At 36.9% G+C, this 17407-nt stretch overlaps 2 protein-coding genes across 4 annotated transcripts; both read left to right on the top strand.

Annotated features, from left to right (window-relative positions):
- The first annotated feature begins 55 nt into the window (after positions 1-55).
- ccdc59 (coiled-coil domain containing 59) lies at positions 56-3007 on the top strand. The gene is made up of 4 exons (XM_026923293.3): positions 56-305; positions 1093-1423; positions 2236-2344; positions 2475-3007. The coding sequence occupies exons 1-4, from the start codon at positions 152-154 to the stop codon at positions 2637-2639; spliced, it is 759 nt and encodes a 252-aa protein (XP_026779094.1). The 5' UTR covers positions 56-151; the 3' UTR covers positions 2640-3007.
- Positions 3008-4018: 1011 nt separating this feature from the next.
- Positions 4019-17403, top strand: cracr2ab (calcium release activated channel regulator 2Ab). Of its 3 annotated transcripts, XM_026923840.3 has the most exons (18): positions 4019-4517; positions 4944-5028; positions 5486-5814; positions 6206-6317; positions 6516-6681; positions 6836-6982; positions 7685-7775; positions 8049-8129; positions 8640-8827; positions 9377-9448; positions 9526-9565; positions 9654-9745; positions 9896-10268; positions 11459-11594; positions 13026-13107; positions 14246-14462; positions 14564-14640; positions 16729-17403. In XM_026923840.3, exons 3-18 carry the CDS (start codon positions 5608-5610, stop codon positions 16814-16816), a joined length of 2169 nt encoding a protein of 722 aa, XP_026779641.3. In that variant the 5' UTR covers positions 4019-4517; positions 4944-5028; positions 5486-5607; the 3' UTR covers positions 16817-17403. The 3 variants fall into 3 exon arrangements, with proteins under 3 accessions (XP_026779641.3, XP_053097809.1, XP_026779644.3); XM_053241834.1 differs by lacking the exon at positions 4019-4517 and having other exon boundaries at positions 4803-5028; XM_026923843.3 differs by lacking the exons at positions 4019-4517; positions 4944-5028 and having other exon boundaries at positions 5611-5782.
- The last annotated feature ends 4 nt before the right edge of the window (positions 17404-17407 follow it).

Below are 17407 nucleotides of genomic sequence, written 5' to 3'. Positions count from 1 at the left end.
AAAACTATAAACCTATGAAGTATTTGCCTTCGTGCTGGATTACTAATGTCTGCTGGCCGCGCTTACGTCATAACTATGCGACACAGTCATCTTGCAGCATGGCTAGAGTTGTGTTTCTCCGTTGATATTCAGAGATTTGTACTGTTTTGAAATGGCACCTGTAAATCCACATTTTAAAGGCAAACCTTCATTTAAAGGTAGAAACACGAAAAGGAATTATGCAGATAGTCATCCATCAGCTGTTAATAAAAAGAAGAAAACATGGAATCCAGAGAACAAGTTTTTCCAGGGCAGTTTACAGGAAGGTAAGACTGCAATGTTTATTATTATAGATAGATAGATAGATAGATAAAGACACACACACACACACACACACACACACACACACTTTTTTTTTAATTTATATTCTATTTTGTGTGAGATTTTTTGCCAGGTGCAGATTTTTGTACCTCCTTGTTTTTCTTCATATCATTGCTTTCAGTTGTGCTTGACCAAAATGTAACCAAAATTATTTTTATTCGGTGATTTAAAACATTGGGAAAATAAGTGGACCAAATCAAATACAGTTAAATGCAAATGTTCATGTAGGCTGTGTCTTAATTTTATAATGTATCAATCAATAAAAACATAATTAGGTAATCAAAAATATAATGTGGGTGTATCCTGCAAAAAGACAACCATCCAAAACACGATATGACAAAAATCAACAGAAAAATGGTTGGAAAAGTACTACTACTACTACTACTACTACTACTAATAATAATAATAATAAAACAACAAGAGTATATCCTCTCAGTTGTAATACTCACCACAACACACTTCCTGACATTTCTAGACATACAGGTTATATCACATTTATAAAGGGAGATGCAGACTTTTTAGCTGATGTCATTTTGATTTATTTATTTTACATTATTATTGATAAAAATGTTAACATATTGATTGATATTATACACTATTTTTACTGTTTTTTGTTAATTGTGATTGTTAGGGAACTTTTTTGAAACCCCCTAAAAAGTCTTTTTGATATAGTTGTATTTCTTCATTTTATTTTGACCATTGTCCGATTTTAACAAAGTTATGTGTTTGTAGGTAAGGGCTTTGCCTTCCAGAGGAAGCAAAAAGTACAACAAGAATACAAGAAACTTCTGCGAAAGGAGAAATGGAGAATGAAGGATTCCAAGCCAAAGCTAGAAGAGGAATACCCCGAACATCTGAGGCACCTCTACATGGCCGAACAGCAGAGACTGGACAAAGAAGAGCAACTGAACAGGGATCGCAGGAGGAAAGGAAGAAGCGCTGATGCAGGAGAAGAAGATGACTCTGTCCTTTCTAGCTCTGTCATAAGGACTTCTGAGACAGGAAGCCCTGAGAAATCAGCTGCCTCATTGAATGAAGCACCACAGACATCACAGATTGAAAGGTTTGTAATTTGTCATACAAGTTCACCAGAACCGGTGACTGTATACACTGTGCACAAATAATCCAGAGCTGCCAACACTTTGGGTTTAGCTGTAGCATTTACAGTTTTAATTGTAAATTGATAATAATTGACTCCTTTTTACATTGATATGGGAGACAGCTGAAATCTACACTTTTCTGCTAAATATCAGACCAGAAGTGAATAAAATTCAAGAAGATGTATTTGTGTCTGGTGGCTTTGTGCCAACTTTATCTAACAGTCACATGTCGGCTCTTTTGGGCAAACATGAAGTCTTGACACTTGGGGTGTTTTTTTTTTTTTTTTTTTTTTTTTTTTTTTTCTTTTTTTCTTTTTCTTTTTCTTTTTTCAGGCATTTAGGCTGTTCATTAGAGTGAATATAGGCACAATAACTTTAATGCAGGGATGCTTACTGTTTTTGTGAATGCACATTTGTAGTGCTGATTTTACAATGATTTAAATAGATTTTTAAAAATGCAGTGCAAAGTAATATTACTTTGTTAAGTAGAATGTGGTAAGATTTCATGAAACAATTTCTGCCATAGTTACACAATGAAGAATAAGAGGTCAGTGGTCAAAACCTGCACTTGCATTCAACCCAAGTGTCTTATTGTGCATATGAGCTACTTAAACCTGAACCAGTTTGCACATTTATAGAAATACTGAAAACAATCAACATGGGAGAACGTGGTGTTAAACCTGTTCTTATATCATATATACTGTATGATGTCATTTATTTATAGCAACACAAGATGTTTTAATGCCAGTGTCTAAGCATTGTCTTGATGTGTCAGGAGTTCTGATCAGGACCAAAGGAAAAAGAAATGGAAGAAAATGTCTTCCAACCAGAAGATGATGGAGGAGTATAAAAGGAAAAAAGAGGAGCGAGAACGGAAAAGAGAGGTGAGGAAAAATGGTACTGTTTACTACAAGGCCTATGTTCTGTTAAACCTTGCAAAATAATTACATTTCACTGTTCATGCATCATTACACCTGTATGTAAATGCACACAAACATTTCTCTTTTAATTTAGGAATACTTGAAAGACAAAGCACAGAGAGAGGAGGCTCTGAAGAGGTACAAGGAAAAGAAAATGGCCACATATCAGTTGCTAAAGAAGAAGACCAAAAAGGGTCAACCCAACCTGAATTTGCAGATGGAGCTGCTGCTTCAGAAAATCCAGGCTCAGCGAAAATAACCAGCATGCCTGCAACCGGTTGTTTAAAGTCCTAAAGTGTGATTTATGAATCTTGCAAACAGTGAGAGAGGCGTGGAAATGTGTTTATGCTACACAGAAACTGCAGCAGACTAATATATACGTCTCCATGACTCATGTCTGTGATGGATATGAGTCAGCAAATGGTGCTGTGCTGTGTGTTTATGAACTGGTTAATGCAGTTGGGATAAAATGTGGATTTGTGTGATTTTAAAAATTTTACAGACACCTATTCTTTTTAAGTTTATTATAATTTAATGATCTCAGATTTAATGAGACCAAACTCTAATGTAAATGGAGGCTGTTTGTGCCCTACTTATCTTTTTGGAAATAAAACTACACTTCATACACTTTGTCACCACTTTGTCACTTATGCCTAATTTATGTACAATACTGAAACCATGCATTTGTCACATAAAATTGTCATCCACGCATTTTTGGTATTGCAGTGTTTCAGTTGTAAGCCACACAGTATTGTACTGGTGTCAGTATTGTACTTAGAAATTGCTCAGACTGGAAGTTTATTTGAGGTAAACCTATATTTTTTTGCTGATTTACACATACGCTTGGTCCTTAGGGGCACGCATTATCCCCACCAGGATGGATGGATGGCTGAATGAATGAATGAATGACTGTAAAACAATCAAGCAGCTGGGTTGTATGTTATGTTGCTGTGAGTTTTATGTAAACAACCAGCTGGTAAATCACATACTGTTAGAAACAAAGGGTTCCTTAAGGGTTTTTTGGATAAGTAGGTGGTTCTGCTTAACCCTCTCTGAAAGGGAAGCCCTCTAGTAGGATTTAATAAGGAACCTTTAAGGCTGGGTATGAGGGACAAACTCAAAAACTCTTTAGTGTTCTTTTCTCAAGGTTTTTAATTAAAAAACTGGAGGAGGGACATATATCTAATACTAATAATGTAGGAAAAGAAATCAATTAATCTATATAAAAACTAACATTTCAACTTAGGCATATAGATCAATGGTTCCCAAAATGGGGCCTATGAAGGAAAGCCAGGCAGGCTGTGATTTTTTTTTTTTTAATTTATTTATTATAGCAATAGAAATCACAAGCCAGCATTATGGAAGTTTCTTATTTAGTTATAATTATTAGTCTGTTTGGCTAGTCCCTTGAATTGAATGTGTTTAATCCAAACCTCAATAGCAAAAAGGCCTACAAATAAATATTTATTATTATAAAATATTATTGTACATATTTAATGTTATGTCCAGAAGAGTCCATGAAATTTATAAAGTGGTCTCTGGAACCAAAAAGTGTGAGGGCCCATGTTATAGAGAATTGCTATTTTTACATTATTGACAACTTGTAAACTCTACGTAAAGTAATTACGACATTTTACGACTTGTTTAAGTACCGTATGAGTTTGCTAAGTAGATTAGCGTGACATTTGCAGGCTAGGAGACAAGCCGGCTACGTCCTAAATCGCACGTCCATACCTGCTACACTAAATAACATGAATAGTAGACTAGAATAGTGGACTAGCCCCCCTGTTAGAGGTGATAATCTGGCTGTTCTGAGACATTAGTTATTGCAGGAGTTTGCTATTTAGGACTTGGCCTTTATCATGACTCAGGGAAAAAAAACAAACGGAGGCTGTGGGTTTTCGTCACTATGGAAACCGCGACGCAGCGACCGCGAGCGCAACTGCTGTGTCCTCGCGCTCAGTTGTAGCAGCTGATAGCCTTCAGTGACAGAAAACTGGCAGAGTAAGAAAACTAGACAAAATGCCATGGGACATATTTAGTTTCTTTAAGTTGTGTGTTCCATTTTTGTAAACGAATAGAAAATTTTTTTGTAGTGTATATTTACTTTTTTAACTTCACTTTAAATTGTAATAAGGTAAGTTTCATCTTGTGTGGTGAAAAGCAAACCTTTCCAGTTAAGTACTCTGAGGTGACAGAGCTGTAGGCTATTGAAGTACATTTCCTCGTATATATATATATATATATATATATATATATATATATATATATATATATATATATATATATATGTATATGGAAATTCTGTTAAAGGATTTATCTCATATGAAATTGCAATTGTGTAAGAAATACAAAATGGTATTTTACAAAATTTACAAACTACACCTGCCTTAATGAACTTGTTTTTTTAATGAGCCATTAAAGAAACTTTTAGCTAAGCATCTGTTAACTCTAAAGCATCAGAGAACATAATGTGAAAGAATGAAAACTAACATTAGCCTTCCCTTTAAGTGAGTCCACCCACCATGATGTGGTCTGTCTTGAGATTCTTTCTGCCTGTCAGATATTACAGGAAATTTAGCAGTTGCAGACCACACAAGCCTCTTCCTGTTGCCCCGTCTATGATGAGGTAGGACTTTCATGAAAAGGTAGGTTTCCGTTTCTCATAACTGGTTTCATTACGCTCTTTAAACATGTTGGATTTGTCCTGTTTTAATTTTTATATCAAACAATAAAGACAGGACAAATTGTCTTGTTTAGAGAAGCCTGAATAAAGGGAAGTAAATACGAATATGTGAATCCTGATAAGGACATCAGAATTTACATAGCTCTATTTTTTTTCATCTGCTATTTCATAAATTTATCAAAATACTATCAAGAAGACATAACTGCTTTAAATATTTACTAATGCGTCACATATTCATAGTCGTACTGGTGGAAAGTGTTCACTGCAGCTTTGCAGCAGTGGTGCTGCACGGTTTTACTAAGAACTTGGTCAAGGGGAACCACAACAAAGTTCTTTAAACACACGCACACACATTTCACAACGTGATGAGGTAATACGTAAAGGACAGAAAGTGATGATTGTTTCACTGTTCTCTACAGCCTGGAAGAGAAATGGATCGAAATGAAGAATCGGATTCTTTGAAATAATGTTCTTTGCTGTGGATTATATCAACTTTCTACTATGACATCTCACATTAACAGACGATTAGGGAGTGGGAAGTATGTCTGAATTCCTGAATCACAAGGCCATGAAAGTCGTCTACAAAAGTCCAGATAACGAAGACATACAGCCAGAGCCTGAGATGATGAAGGATCTGGAGAGAAGGGGATCAGGCCTGGTACTTGCTTCACAGCTGGAGAAGATCGATGAATTCTTCCAGATCTGTGACAGTGAAGGCAAGGGTTACATTACGCCCACTGATATGAGGGTAAAGAGCAGGAAACTTCTTGTGATTTGTGTTTGGGGGAAATATGAATGACTTGACATACTTGCTTTTTCAATGTTGCTTATATATTTTCTGTTTAATATAGAAATGGGTAGAACTACAAGTTTTGTTATGTTTATATATTATATCTATCTATCTATATCTATATCTATATATATATATATATATATATATACTGTATATATAATTATGTACCCTTAAACGAAGCCTCTGCCGTGAAACATATGAAATAATTTTCCTTATTCCTGTGAGAAGTTAGCAGTCGTGTGCCTCTCAGATGTTACAGGGAACATTATTAATGCCTATTTATACACATGTTTAGAGTGTGTATTTGTGATGTACGTGATGTGTTTTTTAATGTTCTTTCTTTCAGAGGTTGAACAAAGAATTACCACTCTCTGCAGAAGAACTGGAGAATGTCTTTGACTCATTAGACTTGGACAGAAATGGCTATCTTACTCTAGAAGAGTTCTCCTCTGGATTCAGTGAGTTTACAAAAAAAAAAAAATACAGTAATTCTACAGTATGGAAGATACTCAAATCATGTTACATTGTAATAAGACTACTGGTTTTCTACTCTCAGATGCTTTCAGAGGATCTAATAAGTCTTGATTTTGGGTCTGAATTCAGAATTTTGAGAAGAACCTAATGTGAGCGTATCTTGCATTCTCTTTTTATCCAAGGTAAATTTCTGCAGGGATGCAGAATGAGTCAGGTGGAATATCAGTTCACGGGTCTCTCACAGGACTCTCCAGAAGCTCTATATCAGAATGATCCACAGGATTATGAGGAAGAAAGACACTTTAGCACTCTGATGGAAAGCCTCGGCGCTAGCAATATCTTTGAAGAGTCAGTGTCTTTAGCTGTATTTGACAATTTCAATATAGTTTTGTTTTTATAAGAGTGAGACTACTATCTCTCTCTTTCTCTTTCTTGTTCTTTCGCTCTCTCTCTCTCTCTCTCTCTCTCTCTCTCTCTCTCTCTCTCTCTCCCTCCTATCTAGTCCCAGTGAAGTGCGCACTCTGTGGACTCAGCTAAGAAAAGATGAGCCACATCTCCTGTACAACTTTGAAGATTTCCTGGCTCGAGTCACATCCCAGATCAGAGTGGCCCAACAAGAGAAGAGTGAGATGGAAAGTGCCTTGAGAAAGTAGGATACTTGAGAAAAGTATTAATGCCTCCTCAAACCACTTACATCGTATGGAAACGATCATAACCTCACTGAACTTTCCAGCAAGTGGGATTAAATCCACATTGTTTAGAGCAGCAGCTCTCTGCCACAGGGGCCGCATAAAAATTCCAAAAGCAGTACTTGGTTTAAAAAAAAAAGTAGACGTATCAGAATTTACAGCCTCCAGATCAGCCCTACATCTTTTCTATGTGTGGGGTGGTTTGGGGGCTGCTGTGACACTTACTATCCACAAAGGGTGCCTTATACTGAAAATGCGTTGCTTACTCTTCTGGTTTTGTATAATGCTGTAGATCAGTTGTCATTTATGTTTTTTGTTGGTGATGTATGAAGTGTAAAGGTGTATAAAGTCAACAGTATGGTAGTTTGTGTTGCAGTGGTGTTGCAAACATATTGTCATATGCAGAGGTGTTTTTATTTGGCTCTGATAGTGATCTCATGTTGACATGCTGACATGAGGATATTAGTGTGGTTGATTCTGTAAGTGGTCTGTTTGCACATTACTTACAAGTTTCAAGGACGTAACGTAGAGCTCGGGGTTTAAAAAAGATAAAGATGTATCTTTTCTTTAACTTTTATCACTGTCTGGGCCTGAGATGTTGCAATTCACTTACTTTTGAAGTGAATATATATGAGCAAATATGTTTGTTTCCTTTTTAACAGGAAAGCTGCAACACACAATGGTGAAATCCGGCAGTTGTACGAGGAAATGGAGCAACAGATAAAAAATGAGAAAGATCGACTGAGTCACAAGGTGAAACACAATTTCCCTTTATTAATACTCTTTGTAATTATAATTGGCAAAACTAACTTTTTTACGTTTTTATGCAAAAAAAAACATTTTTATGCTTTATAATATATATATATATATATATATATATATATATATATATATATATATATATATATAAATATATATATTTTATACTAGACATTATCCAGATCAGTTATATTTCTTTGGAGATGTGTGTTAAGGTAGAAAGATGTTATGAAATTTTTTTTAACCGGTGGCCCTAACTCTCTGCAGGACTTCAGAAGTCAGGATCTGCTACAGCAGTTGAGCAGCAAAGAGCAAGAACTTGAGAAGCTCTTCCTCAAACAGAGGAGGGTGAGTGTAGTTGGGGCAGATTTAGAAATGCAAAGAACATGTCCAACAGTTGTTGTAGCTCATATTTTGCAATGTGAGAAAATTCTACTATCATTATCTAAGCTACACCTCTTCACCAAACCATTTTTCAACCTACTCGCTGACTTTGGGCAATTATGATGAAAAGAACTTTAACACTGTAAATATAAAGAGGACAGAAATGAGAAAGTTTTAGCAAAGCTGTTAGCTTGTAATTTTCCATCTTTTGAACACTGGAGTACAGATAAATTTTTTTTGTGTGACTACACTGACCACATTTGTTATGTATTAACCCTCACTGACTCACTGAGTGTCCAACAGCTTCCTTTGTAAGTGATTATGAGTAAAAAGGTTGTATTGTTACTATACCAGTACAAGGAAATTCTTGTTAGTGACAATTGTTCATACAAATGCAGCAGAAATTATTTCTTTAAAGAAAGATATAGTTATTACTTGAAAATAACTTGTTATATCTGATATGTTTTCCTTCAGTTAGAGCAACAGTGTCAAGAGCTGCACAGTGAACACCAGGAGAGTCAGGTGGAGAACATGAAACTGAAAATGACCAATCAGGAGCTCTCAAGCGAACTGGAACACACCTGTCATGAGCTGTCATTGGCTCAGGAGCAACTGGCCAAACTGCAGGAGCAAGGCTTGAGACAGCAGCGAGAAAAAGAAATGTAAGAAAGAGCACATACCCATAATACCAATGCATTTACATTACCATTCACTTATTCATTTTTAGTAGTTGCCTGGTCATGGTTGAGGTGATTTATACTAGGATACTAGTTTGTTTATATTTTGGAAAATAGAACCAACTAAACTTGTTAGAAAATATTACAGGTGCATACAAAAAAAAAATAATAACAGGATTAAAGGAGGATTAAAAAACAGTCACATATTGTGGACTTGAGTGATGTAGCTGAAGTCAAGGACCTCACACATGCTAACAGAGCATGCAAACAAAGGTAGCATGCATGCATTGCTACCTCTGTTTTTTTTTTTTCCAGTGCTTCCAGTGATAGAGTTAATTAAAAATAAATAATAATAATAATAATAATAAAAAAACTTCCTGGTTTATGCCACATCCACTTGAGTGTAAATCAGAATACAGGCACAGATACAGATTTTTCAAGCGTGATACAGATACAGGTGCATTTACTGTTCCTTTATTTTCTTATTCACCCTGGTGCACTACACACACTCACAACCAAACGTCTTTCACACAGGGAGGTGTACAGAATCGCAGAGAGACTGCAGAGAGAGAAACAAAACCTAGCTGATCAATTAGACCTGCTCAGGTATGCCTTGGGCACATCCACATGCACTGATTGAAGTCAATATTTACATCTCTCTCACAGTAATTGTGCTCTTTCAGAGAAATGAATAAACATTTAAGAGATGAAAAAGACTCTTTGGTAAGTGTTCACATAATGCCATGTTAATCTATTTATACTGTAAATGTTGTAAATGCTTCCACAGAACATATGTTGTTTTTGTTTATAGAAATGCAACAACTTGTTAAAGAAAGCCACCTTTGAACAGGGACCAGCCTCAAACTTAATTGTTCATTCTGACCAAAAGCAGACTACAGAAAGGTGAGAGATATTTGTGAGAACTATCACTATTTCACTATTTGTTTTCCTGAATAATAGATTTGTTGGCTCTTTTTCATTGCCTGGAATAGCTCCTTCAGTTAACAGTTAAAAAGCACATTCACAGACACTTTAACTCTCATCTTACACTAGTGAGGCTGGTACAGAAGTGACTCAGCACCCAAACAGGAAGACCTCGTCTCGTAGCTCTAGCCCACACTCTGCGTCCGGAGATGATGGGATGATGAGAGCGGCCAAGCATACTGCGAGTGCAGACGGGAACTCAGTGACTGAGAACCCAGACACCAATGCAGTGGATTCTCCACCATTCCACAGGGTTATCTCCATCGAGGAGGACCACCTCCCACACCTGCTAGAAGGAGAACCCTATCCTCTCTTCCACCAGATGAATGAGGAAGAAGAAGTGGCCCAGATTGATCTGCAGATGAGCCCCATGTGTCCCTTAAACATGTCCCTGCCCTCTGTGACCAGGGGCCAGCCAGTAGGCAAGGAGGCTTTGCAGAAGGTAAAGGGTGGCTCTTGTCAAATACATGAATTATTTAGAAATGACAGTTTATTTATGTAACCATACCAGCATTTTTGCATTTACATTTAGTAATTTGGCAGTTGCTCATATCCAGAGTGACTTTCAAAAAAGTATTGAAGGATTTATAACTGAAAGGTTGAAGTCTAATTCTAGTTTGTATGAGTGTTTAAAATAGTCTAGGATTTCAAAATGGAAATGAGGACCTCAATAACTGCATAAACAATAAATAGAAACAAGTTAAGAAAACAGAGAATTAATGCAAAGGACAGTAATAGGAATATATGCAAAGAGAAATACAAAGTTAATGACTTGCATATTACTCTTTATAATCAACATGTGATCTTCACTGACATCCAAGGTTTATTTTGTAAAGTAATTCTGAGTTTTAATTCGTTTCATTTTAAGCTTTTGTCATCAAAATATTGGTCATTTTTCACTTTGGTTAACAGCTTTCTACTTTACCCACAATGCCATTTGACTACTTAGAGATTGTGGTGTAAGTGGCATTTAGCCCTTGCTTCAATCTCGACCTAAAGAGAGCGATGCAGCAGTGCTTTAGTCTTGTAGTCTGTGCCCTGTCCTCTCTGACTTGTACACTCTGCTTACACAGATCCACATTTCCAAAGCGTTCATGCTAGTACTGCTGCCAACTTTGCCTGTCATCCCATGCATCGACAACTAGCTGAACTGAATCTCTGGTGTAAATCAGCACACCTGCGTCATATAGCTGCATTGCATTCTGGAACTTAGAGTCCAGCATTTGCTGTCTCCACTACATCTTAGTTGGACTTCTCAATAATTTGTCATGGAACATCTTGGGAAAAGGGCGATTTGTTTTTAGAAACTAACAGCAAAAACTGACTGTTTGAGATCAAATTTTTTCTCCAATTAAATGGTATTTTACCTGCACTAGCAGTGTCTCCTTGTGATGGCACACAAGTGCTAACTTCTAATGGGAATAGTGAAAATACAACACCAACCAAAAAAATTAGCACCAGAATCAATGAACACATCATAAATATTTCCATATAAACTTATTTAATGAGTTTCAGGGTGCAGTTTTCCTTTAAGACACAATATGTTACTCCTTAGAGTTCCATATTAACATATTGCATATATCACTCCCTTACGTTACGTTTAAGATCACTTTATATGTTGTATGTCCACAGGGTCCAGTGGAGAGTTCTGTGTCCACGCCACAGCGCCTCTTTAAAGTCATTCTTGTGGGCAACTCAAGCGTGGGTAAAACTGCTTTACTGCACCGTTTCTGTGGTCATTTCCACATGGACACTACAGCCACTGTGGGTGAGTCTCAGCCTGTATTCATAATCACACTCCCAGCCACTGTAGTTGTCTGGTCCAAGTGATGATGAGGCTAATGGTAGAAATACAAGAAGTTGTTCAATTCAGTGTGTTACGATTTATTGCCATGAAATAACATAAGATCATTTAATCTCTAACTTATGTCAGTGACTTGCAAACCAGTCTGTTCTATTATTTAACATGTACATATGCAGAGATGAGTGTGAGTGTGTTTTTATTGGCCTTTTTTTGGGCATCAGCAGAACTCACAAGCCTACTGAGTTTATGCCCAAAGAGGTGCTACAAGTTTTAAGTGGTTAACCACCTCTGCCTTTTCCTGTTACACAACTCATTTTGAGAGTTTAAAAGACACTGTGAGTTTGTAGAAGTGCTCTGGTCGTGACTGCGCGTGGTAGCATTTTTGGACTTTATTCAGATTCTAATTAGAAAATGCTAATTAAAAATGTACTTGCAGTTGCATTTCCTTTATGCGTAGTGAAATGTCCTTTTTGCATTAACAAGCATTAAAATGTCCTTTTAAATGCATTAAAATGTACTTGTCATTTCAAGAGTATTTGCTACCGTTGCCACATGTTCATAATGATTTGGTCGCTTCCTCTGGAACACATTCTGCACCATAGTGTCCCACCCTCAGCATTTGATTGACAGGTCTACCTCATTGATACTGACAACGCAAATGAAAAAGCAAAGATGTTTTATTTTTGGCTGAGTTGTAGTGGGAGGATGAATGCAATTGCAAATGGAATGATTGATAACACTTTTTCGCTTTAGCAGAATCAGACATGTTTAGACACTGGAAAATGGACTTAATGGATTTGCATTTTAATTTTGGCAGCCATTGTAAATTGTTGCGCACACAAATGTAAATGTATATACACTTGTTGCAACTGAATTTGATTTATGTCTCAAATTATGCATGCTCATAAAGGACATCACAAATACACCTGAGTACACTTTTTCTAATTAACATTTGAATTTCAATAAAGTCTGGAACATGCTACCATAACTGTGTGTGAGTGAGAGAAAGAGAAGGAGAAACAGACATGGCCCAGAAAATGAGTGTTAATGTTTATATCTGTGGATGCTGGAAATATACCTTTGCTATAAAGTTGTTAAAGAATTTGCAAAAACAGCATCACATGAAATGACTTGGGAGTAGCATCCTTTCTGAAATGTCATACACTTTGTCTGGGCAATTATTTCAAACTCCATTAGTTCACTATTATATGGGTTATCCTCTTAACCACTGAATCCAAATCCATGCACAATAGAAGCTGTTAAATTGGACTAATCATCCCAGTTATTTGCTTCTTATGGTTTGATGATGCACTTTTTGATACTGTACAGTTATTATAACTTTAGTGTGGCCATGTGTGTAGACACAGAGAGTGAATAATTCTGTTTCTATTTAAGGCATTGACTACAGTGTTCGGACTCTGAATCTGGGGGACAGTCATGTGGCTCTGCAGCTGTGGGACACTGCAGGACAAGAGAGGTGAGACAACAGATTTATTCCCCCTTTGCTGTTATAATAACCTCCACTCTCCTGGGATGGCTTTCCATTAGATTTTGGAGCATGGCTGTGGGGATTTGTGATCACTGCGTCACAAGAGAATTAGTGAGGTCAGGCACTGACATTGGGTGAGGAGGCCTGGGGCGCAGCCAGCTTTCCAGTTTATTCCAAAGGCATTCAGTTGGGTAGAGGGTCAGGGCTCTGTGCAGGTTACTCGAGTTCTTCCACTTCAGCCTTGGCAAAGCATGTCTTCATGGACCTCACTTTGTGCACAGGGGCATTGTCATGATGGAACAGGCTTGGGCCACGTAGTTCCAGGGAAGTGAAATCTTAATGCTATAGCATACAAAGACATTCTAGACAATTCTGTGCTTTCAACTTTGTGGCAAAAGTTTGGGGAAGACCGACATATGGATGTAATGGTCAGGTGTCCACATACTTTTGGCCATATGGTGTATTTTTGCTCACTGACTGACTAAATTGACTGTGCTGAATTCTCTTGTGACATCTGTATATTAGGTAGCATGTTCAATTCATTGATAAACTTAGATAAGCAGAGTAGCAAGTAACTGTGCTACCACATTAAATTCTGCCCCCCTTTGCTAGGATTGGCCTGTAGCTCTTCTTTACACGCAGCCTGCCAAAATGAACATTCGAGAAGCCAGATTATACCTCAAAACTTCTGTAATCATCAAGAATCTGATGCTCGTCCTTTCAGCCTGTTTAGTACTGTTTGCCTTTATAGCATGTAGTTGTAGAAGAGTAATGATTTATAATCCCATTATTCGGTGTCACCAGAAGAGGATGGGTTCCCTTTTGGGTCTGGTTCCTCTCAACACTTCTTTCTAGTGTTGTCTTAGAGAGTCTTTCCTTGCTACTGTTACCTCTGGCTTGCTCATTAGGGATCCAAATCTACATCTAGATTTCTGTGAAGCTGCTTTGTGGTAATGTCTACTGACTATTGTTTTTACTAATAGCTAGTGATTAATAATACTGAACATCACATGCATTAAAAGTAATAAAGGTTATGAATAAACACATTGGTTGAATGAATTATCTGTAACCTTACTGTTTGTATGAACAATAGTATTGAGGTGCAGTTTGTCTTGTTTTCTTGCAGATTTCGAAGCATCACCAAGCAGTTTTTCCGCAAGGCTGATGGCGTGGTGGTGACCTATGACATCACTCTGCGTGACAGCTTTAAGTCTGTGCGCTCCTGGCTGGTGAGCATACAGGAAACAGTCGGGGACCCAGTTCCCATCATGCTTCTGGGCAACAAATCAGACAGGGAGAGTATGAGACAGGTGGCAACTGGGGAAGGGGAAAAGCTTGCTAAGGTAAGGCTTTAAACATTCAAATTACAAAGTACTTTCATAGATTCCTGCCCACTAGACTGCAGAAATACTTAATGCATACCGTCATAATTTCTGTCTAACAGGAAGCACGTTTGTTGTTCTACGAGTGCAGTGCTTATACAGGCTACAATGTGCTAGAAGCCATGGTACACCTAGCCAGGTAAAAATGAACAGTAACACACTTTCCTACGTTCCTATGCTAATAACTGATTAATTTTCTATAACAGCAGCAGTTTATTATTAACGTACTCATTCTAATATGTTATTGTTTCTATAGTAACAGCTCATTCATATGGCCGTGTATGGTGGACGTGCCACAATAATCTAAAAAAACAAAACAGAAAAATGTATAATCATTGTGACGCTTTCTATAAGGACACATTTATTTAGCACTTATGGAAAGAGTCTTAGTAACTCTTTGACTCTTTGTAACAGTGAGTAAGTTTTCCACCACAGGAAAGTCTTCAGGACAGAGGATTTAGCATTTTCTGGTTTCTCTGACATCATATAACCTTTGGGGATTTTTAACTTCATGACGAAGAAAAAGGAGAGGCTGGTGAGGGAACTGTTTATAACTGCTATAACATAATAGATAACAGGAACCAACTTGTCTTGCAGATGCTCCACAATATTAAATGTTTAAAAGTACATAAATGGTTAAACGTTTAATGTGTCCTTCTGCGCATAAACTTTTTCATAGTTATAGCAAATTGCTGTGGGATAAGAGGAATAAAACATATAAGAATGTGCTGTTATTAAAAAAAATAATCAACTTTGGGATGGTAGCTGTAACTCTGCTTCATATCGGGTTGCACCCAGTCATTGACTCATTTCCTTTAACAGCACACCCACAAGTGTTTTATACCTTTACATCAATTTCTGTAATTTCTTTAGTGGCTTTAATCGGAGTGAGGTATGTAGTTCAGATGGCAAACCACAGCAGAGTATGTAGTGGCTATAACAGGAAGATGTGGGTGTTGGGAGTTTATTGTGGTTTGCTTTTTGTCTTTTGAGCGAAAGTGTAAAAGAGCTGATGTATTTATATCATTTAGGTAACAGGAATTCTTGAAACTGGAGGGGATCCAGTTGTCTGGTGTGAATGGTGTTGTGAGCGAGAAAGCAAAGATAGAAAATAAATTGCCAGCAGTCAGTGAAAGACTGTAGGCGAGTGAGCTACAAAATGCGTCCTGTGTCTATTTTTTCATTCTGTCAAGATGTTTTGCTCAGTTGACAATAAATGTTTGCATTTTTTGAGGTAATGAGAGCAATGCAAACTAAACAGTATCCAGACAGGTCTATGAGTGGGATTATATGGAGTATGTAACTTACTCTTTATAGTTGTACTATGTACCATTGGATTTTAATAGCACTTGCTCATGATCTTTGGAATATTCCACAAACATTTCACATTATTGTAATGTGCACTATTTTATGATGTTTTATACTGATTGCACTACATCTTGCTTATATTTACTTTACTGTAATCTCTAAGTGTATTGTATCATTTGTATTTATTTGATTTTAGTATAACCTTTTAGTAGCTTGGAACAAGAATGATTGAACTTCTAAAGAACTAAGCAGCTTAGGACAGGGCTTCTTAAACTGTCTGCAGCCAGGGATACTAATAACTGTTAAAACATCCCACAGATACCCCTAGTTTAATGAATATAAGCCAGCTTTTTAAATATTCATTTCTTAATTTTAATGTGTACGTTAATATTGGTTTGCTATTAATATATTAATTAATATTTGCTATTGATTGGAGCCAGAGAGCTTTTTATTCTGGATCATTCCACTTACGGAACACGTTTTTATTAACATTACATTAGGTTCACGTCTATTCATAGGTCTACTTGTTTGGAGTTATTATGGTTTGGATTAAATCCATTCACGAACTCAGTACAGTGAGATTGGTGGGCTGTAACTGCTTGTTTTTTTTTTTAGTCACAGACCCCCTGGATATGCTTCAAGAAGCCCATGGGGGTTCCTGGACCCCACTTTGTGAAACACTGGCTTAGGATAAACTTTAATCTTTACTTCCAACCGAAACAGCCCTTTATCCAATGAAGGGTTGTTTCACTTGGAAGTGTACATTGGTATAGGAATATAATTTAAAGAAAGATGCCTCTCACTATTTTATTATTTTTATTCTGAGGATTTCAGACAGTGTTTTCTGAATCCTGTTTAGGTATTGTTTATTTACTGATGTGTATATCTTGTTTGTTCACTGCTCTTTTTGTTGAATCAGAGTGCTGAAGGAGCAGGAGGACAGAGTTTGGGAGAACCCAGTGGGGCTGGTGGATCAACCAGTGAAGAAGAAAACCTGCTGCATGTGACCACAAACACACACACACACACACACACAGACACATACACACACAGGTATATTAAATGTGTACCATATGAGAAGGAGTGCTGGAGGTGAACAGCTAAGCAGTAATTAGGAAACGTTATCTGAATCAAATCCATCTCTTCTGCTCTGCGATTTCATTATGTTGTTGTTGCTGGGTTAATAGACTGACGAAAGTGTTCTTTACTCAGGTCTATGGACTCATGTGTCAGTAAGTGGTAGAATAAACTAGTGAGATACAGTACAGTTGATTCTGTTTAGGATTCAAATGCAACTACATGTAGAGCAACATCTACTCACTACAAGCATGAATGCCATGTATGAGCCTTGGTGAATAAGCATGAATAGGCATGAGTAGGCATGAAAGTAACAGACCAACATGCCTCCTAAGATTCTCTGTCTAAATTTGGAAGTAAAATATTTGAGGTGTAAATATTTAGTTATGTACTAAATTGTTAGTTATGTACATACATATTTTTTCTACTGTCATTCCATGTACAGATATATTTGTTATATAAAATTTGTTATACAAGATGTATAGAATTATGGTGTAATACAACATTTGTTTTTTATGTAT

The sequence above is a fragment of the Pangasianodon hypophthalmus genome, chromosome 18, assembly GCF_027358585.1.
Source record: "Pangasianodon hypophthalmus isolate fPanHyp1 chromosome 18, fPanHyp1.pri, whole genome shotgun sequence".
Taxonomy (NCBI): domain Eukaryota; kingdom Metazoa; phylum Chordata; class Actinopteri; order Siluriformes; family Pangasiidae; genus Pangasianodon; species Pangasianodon hypophthalmus.
This window is presented reverse-complemented; position numbering and strand designations above follow the sequence as displayed.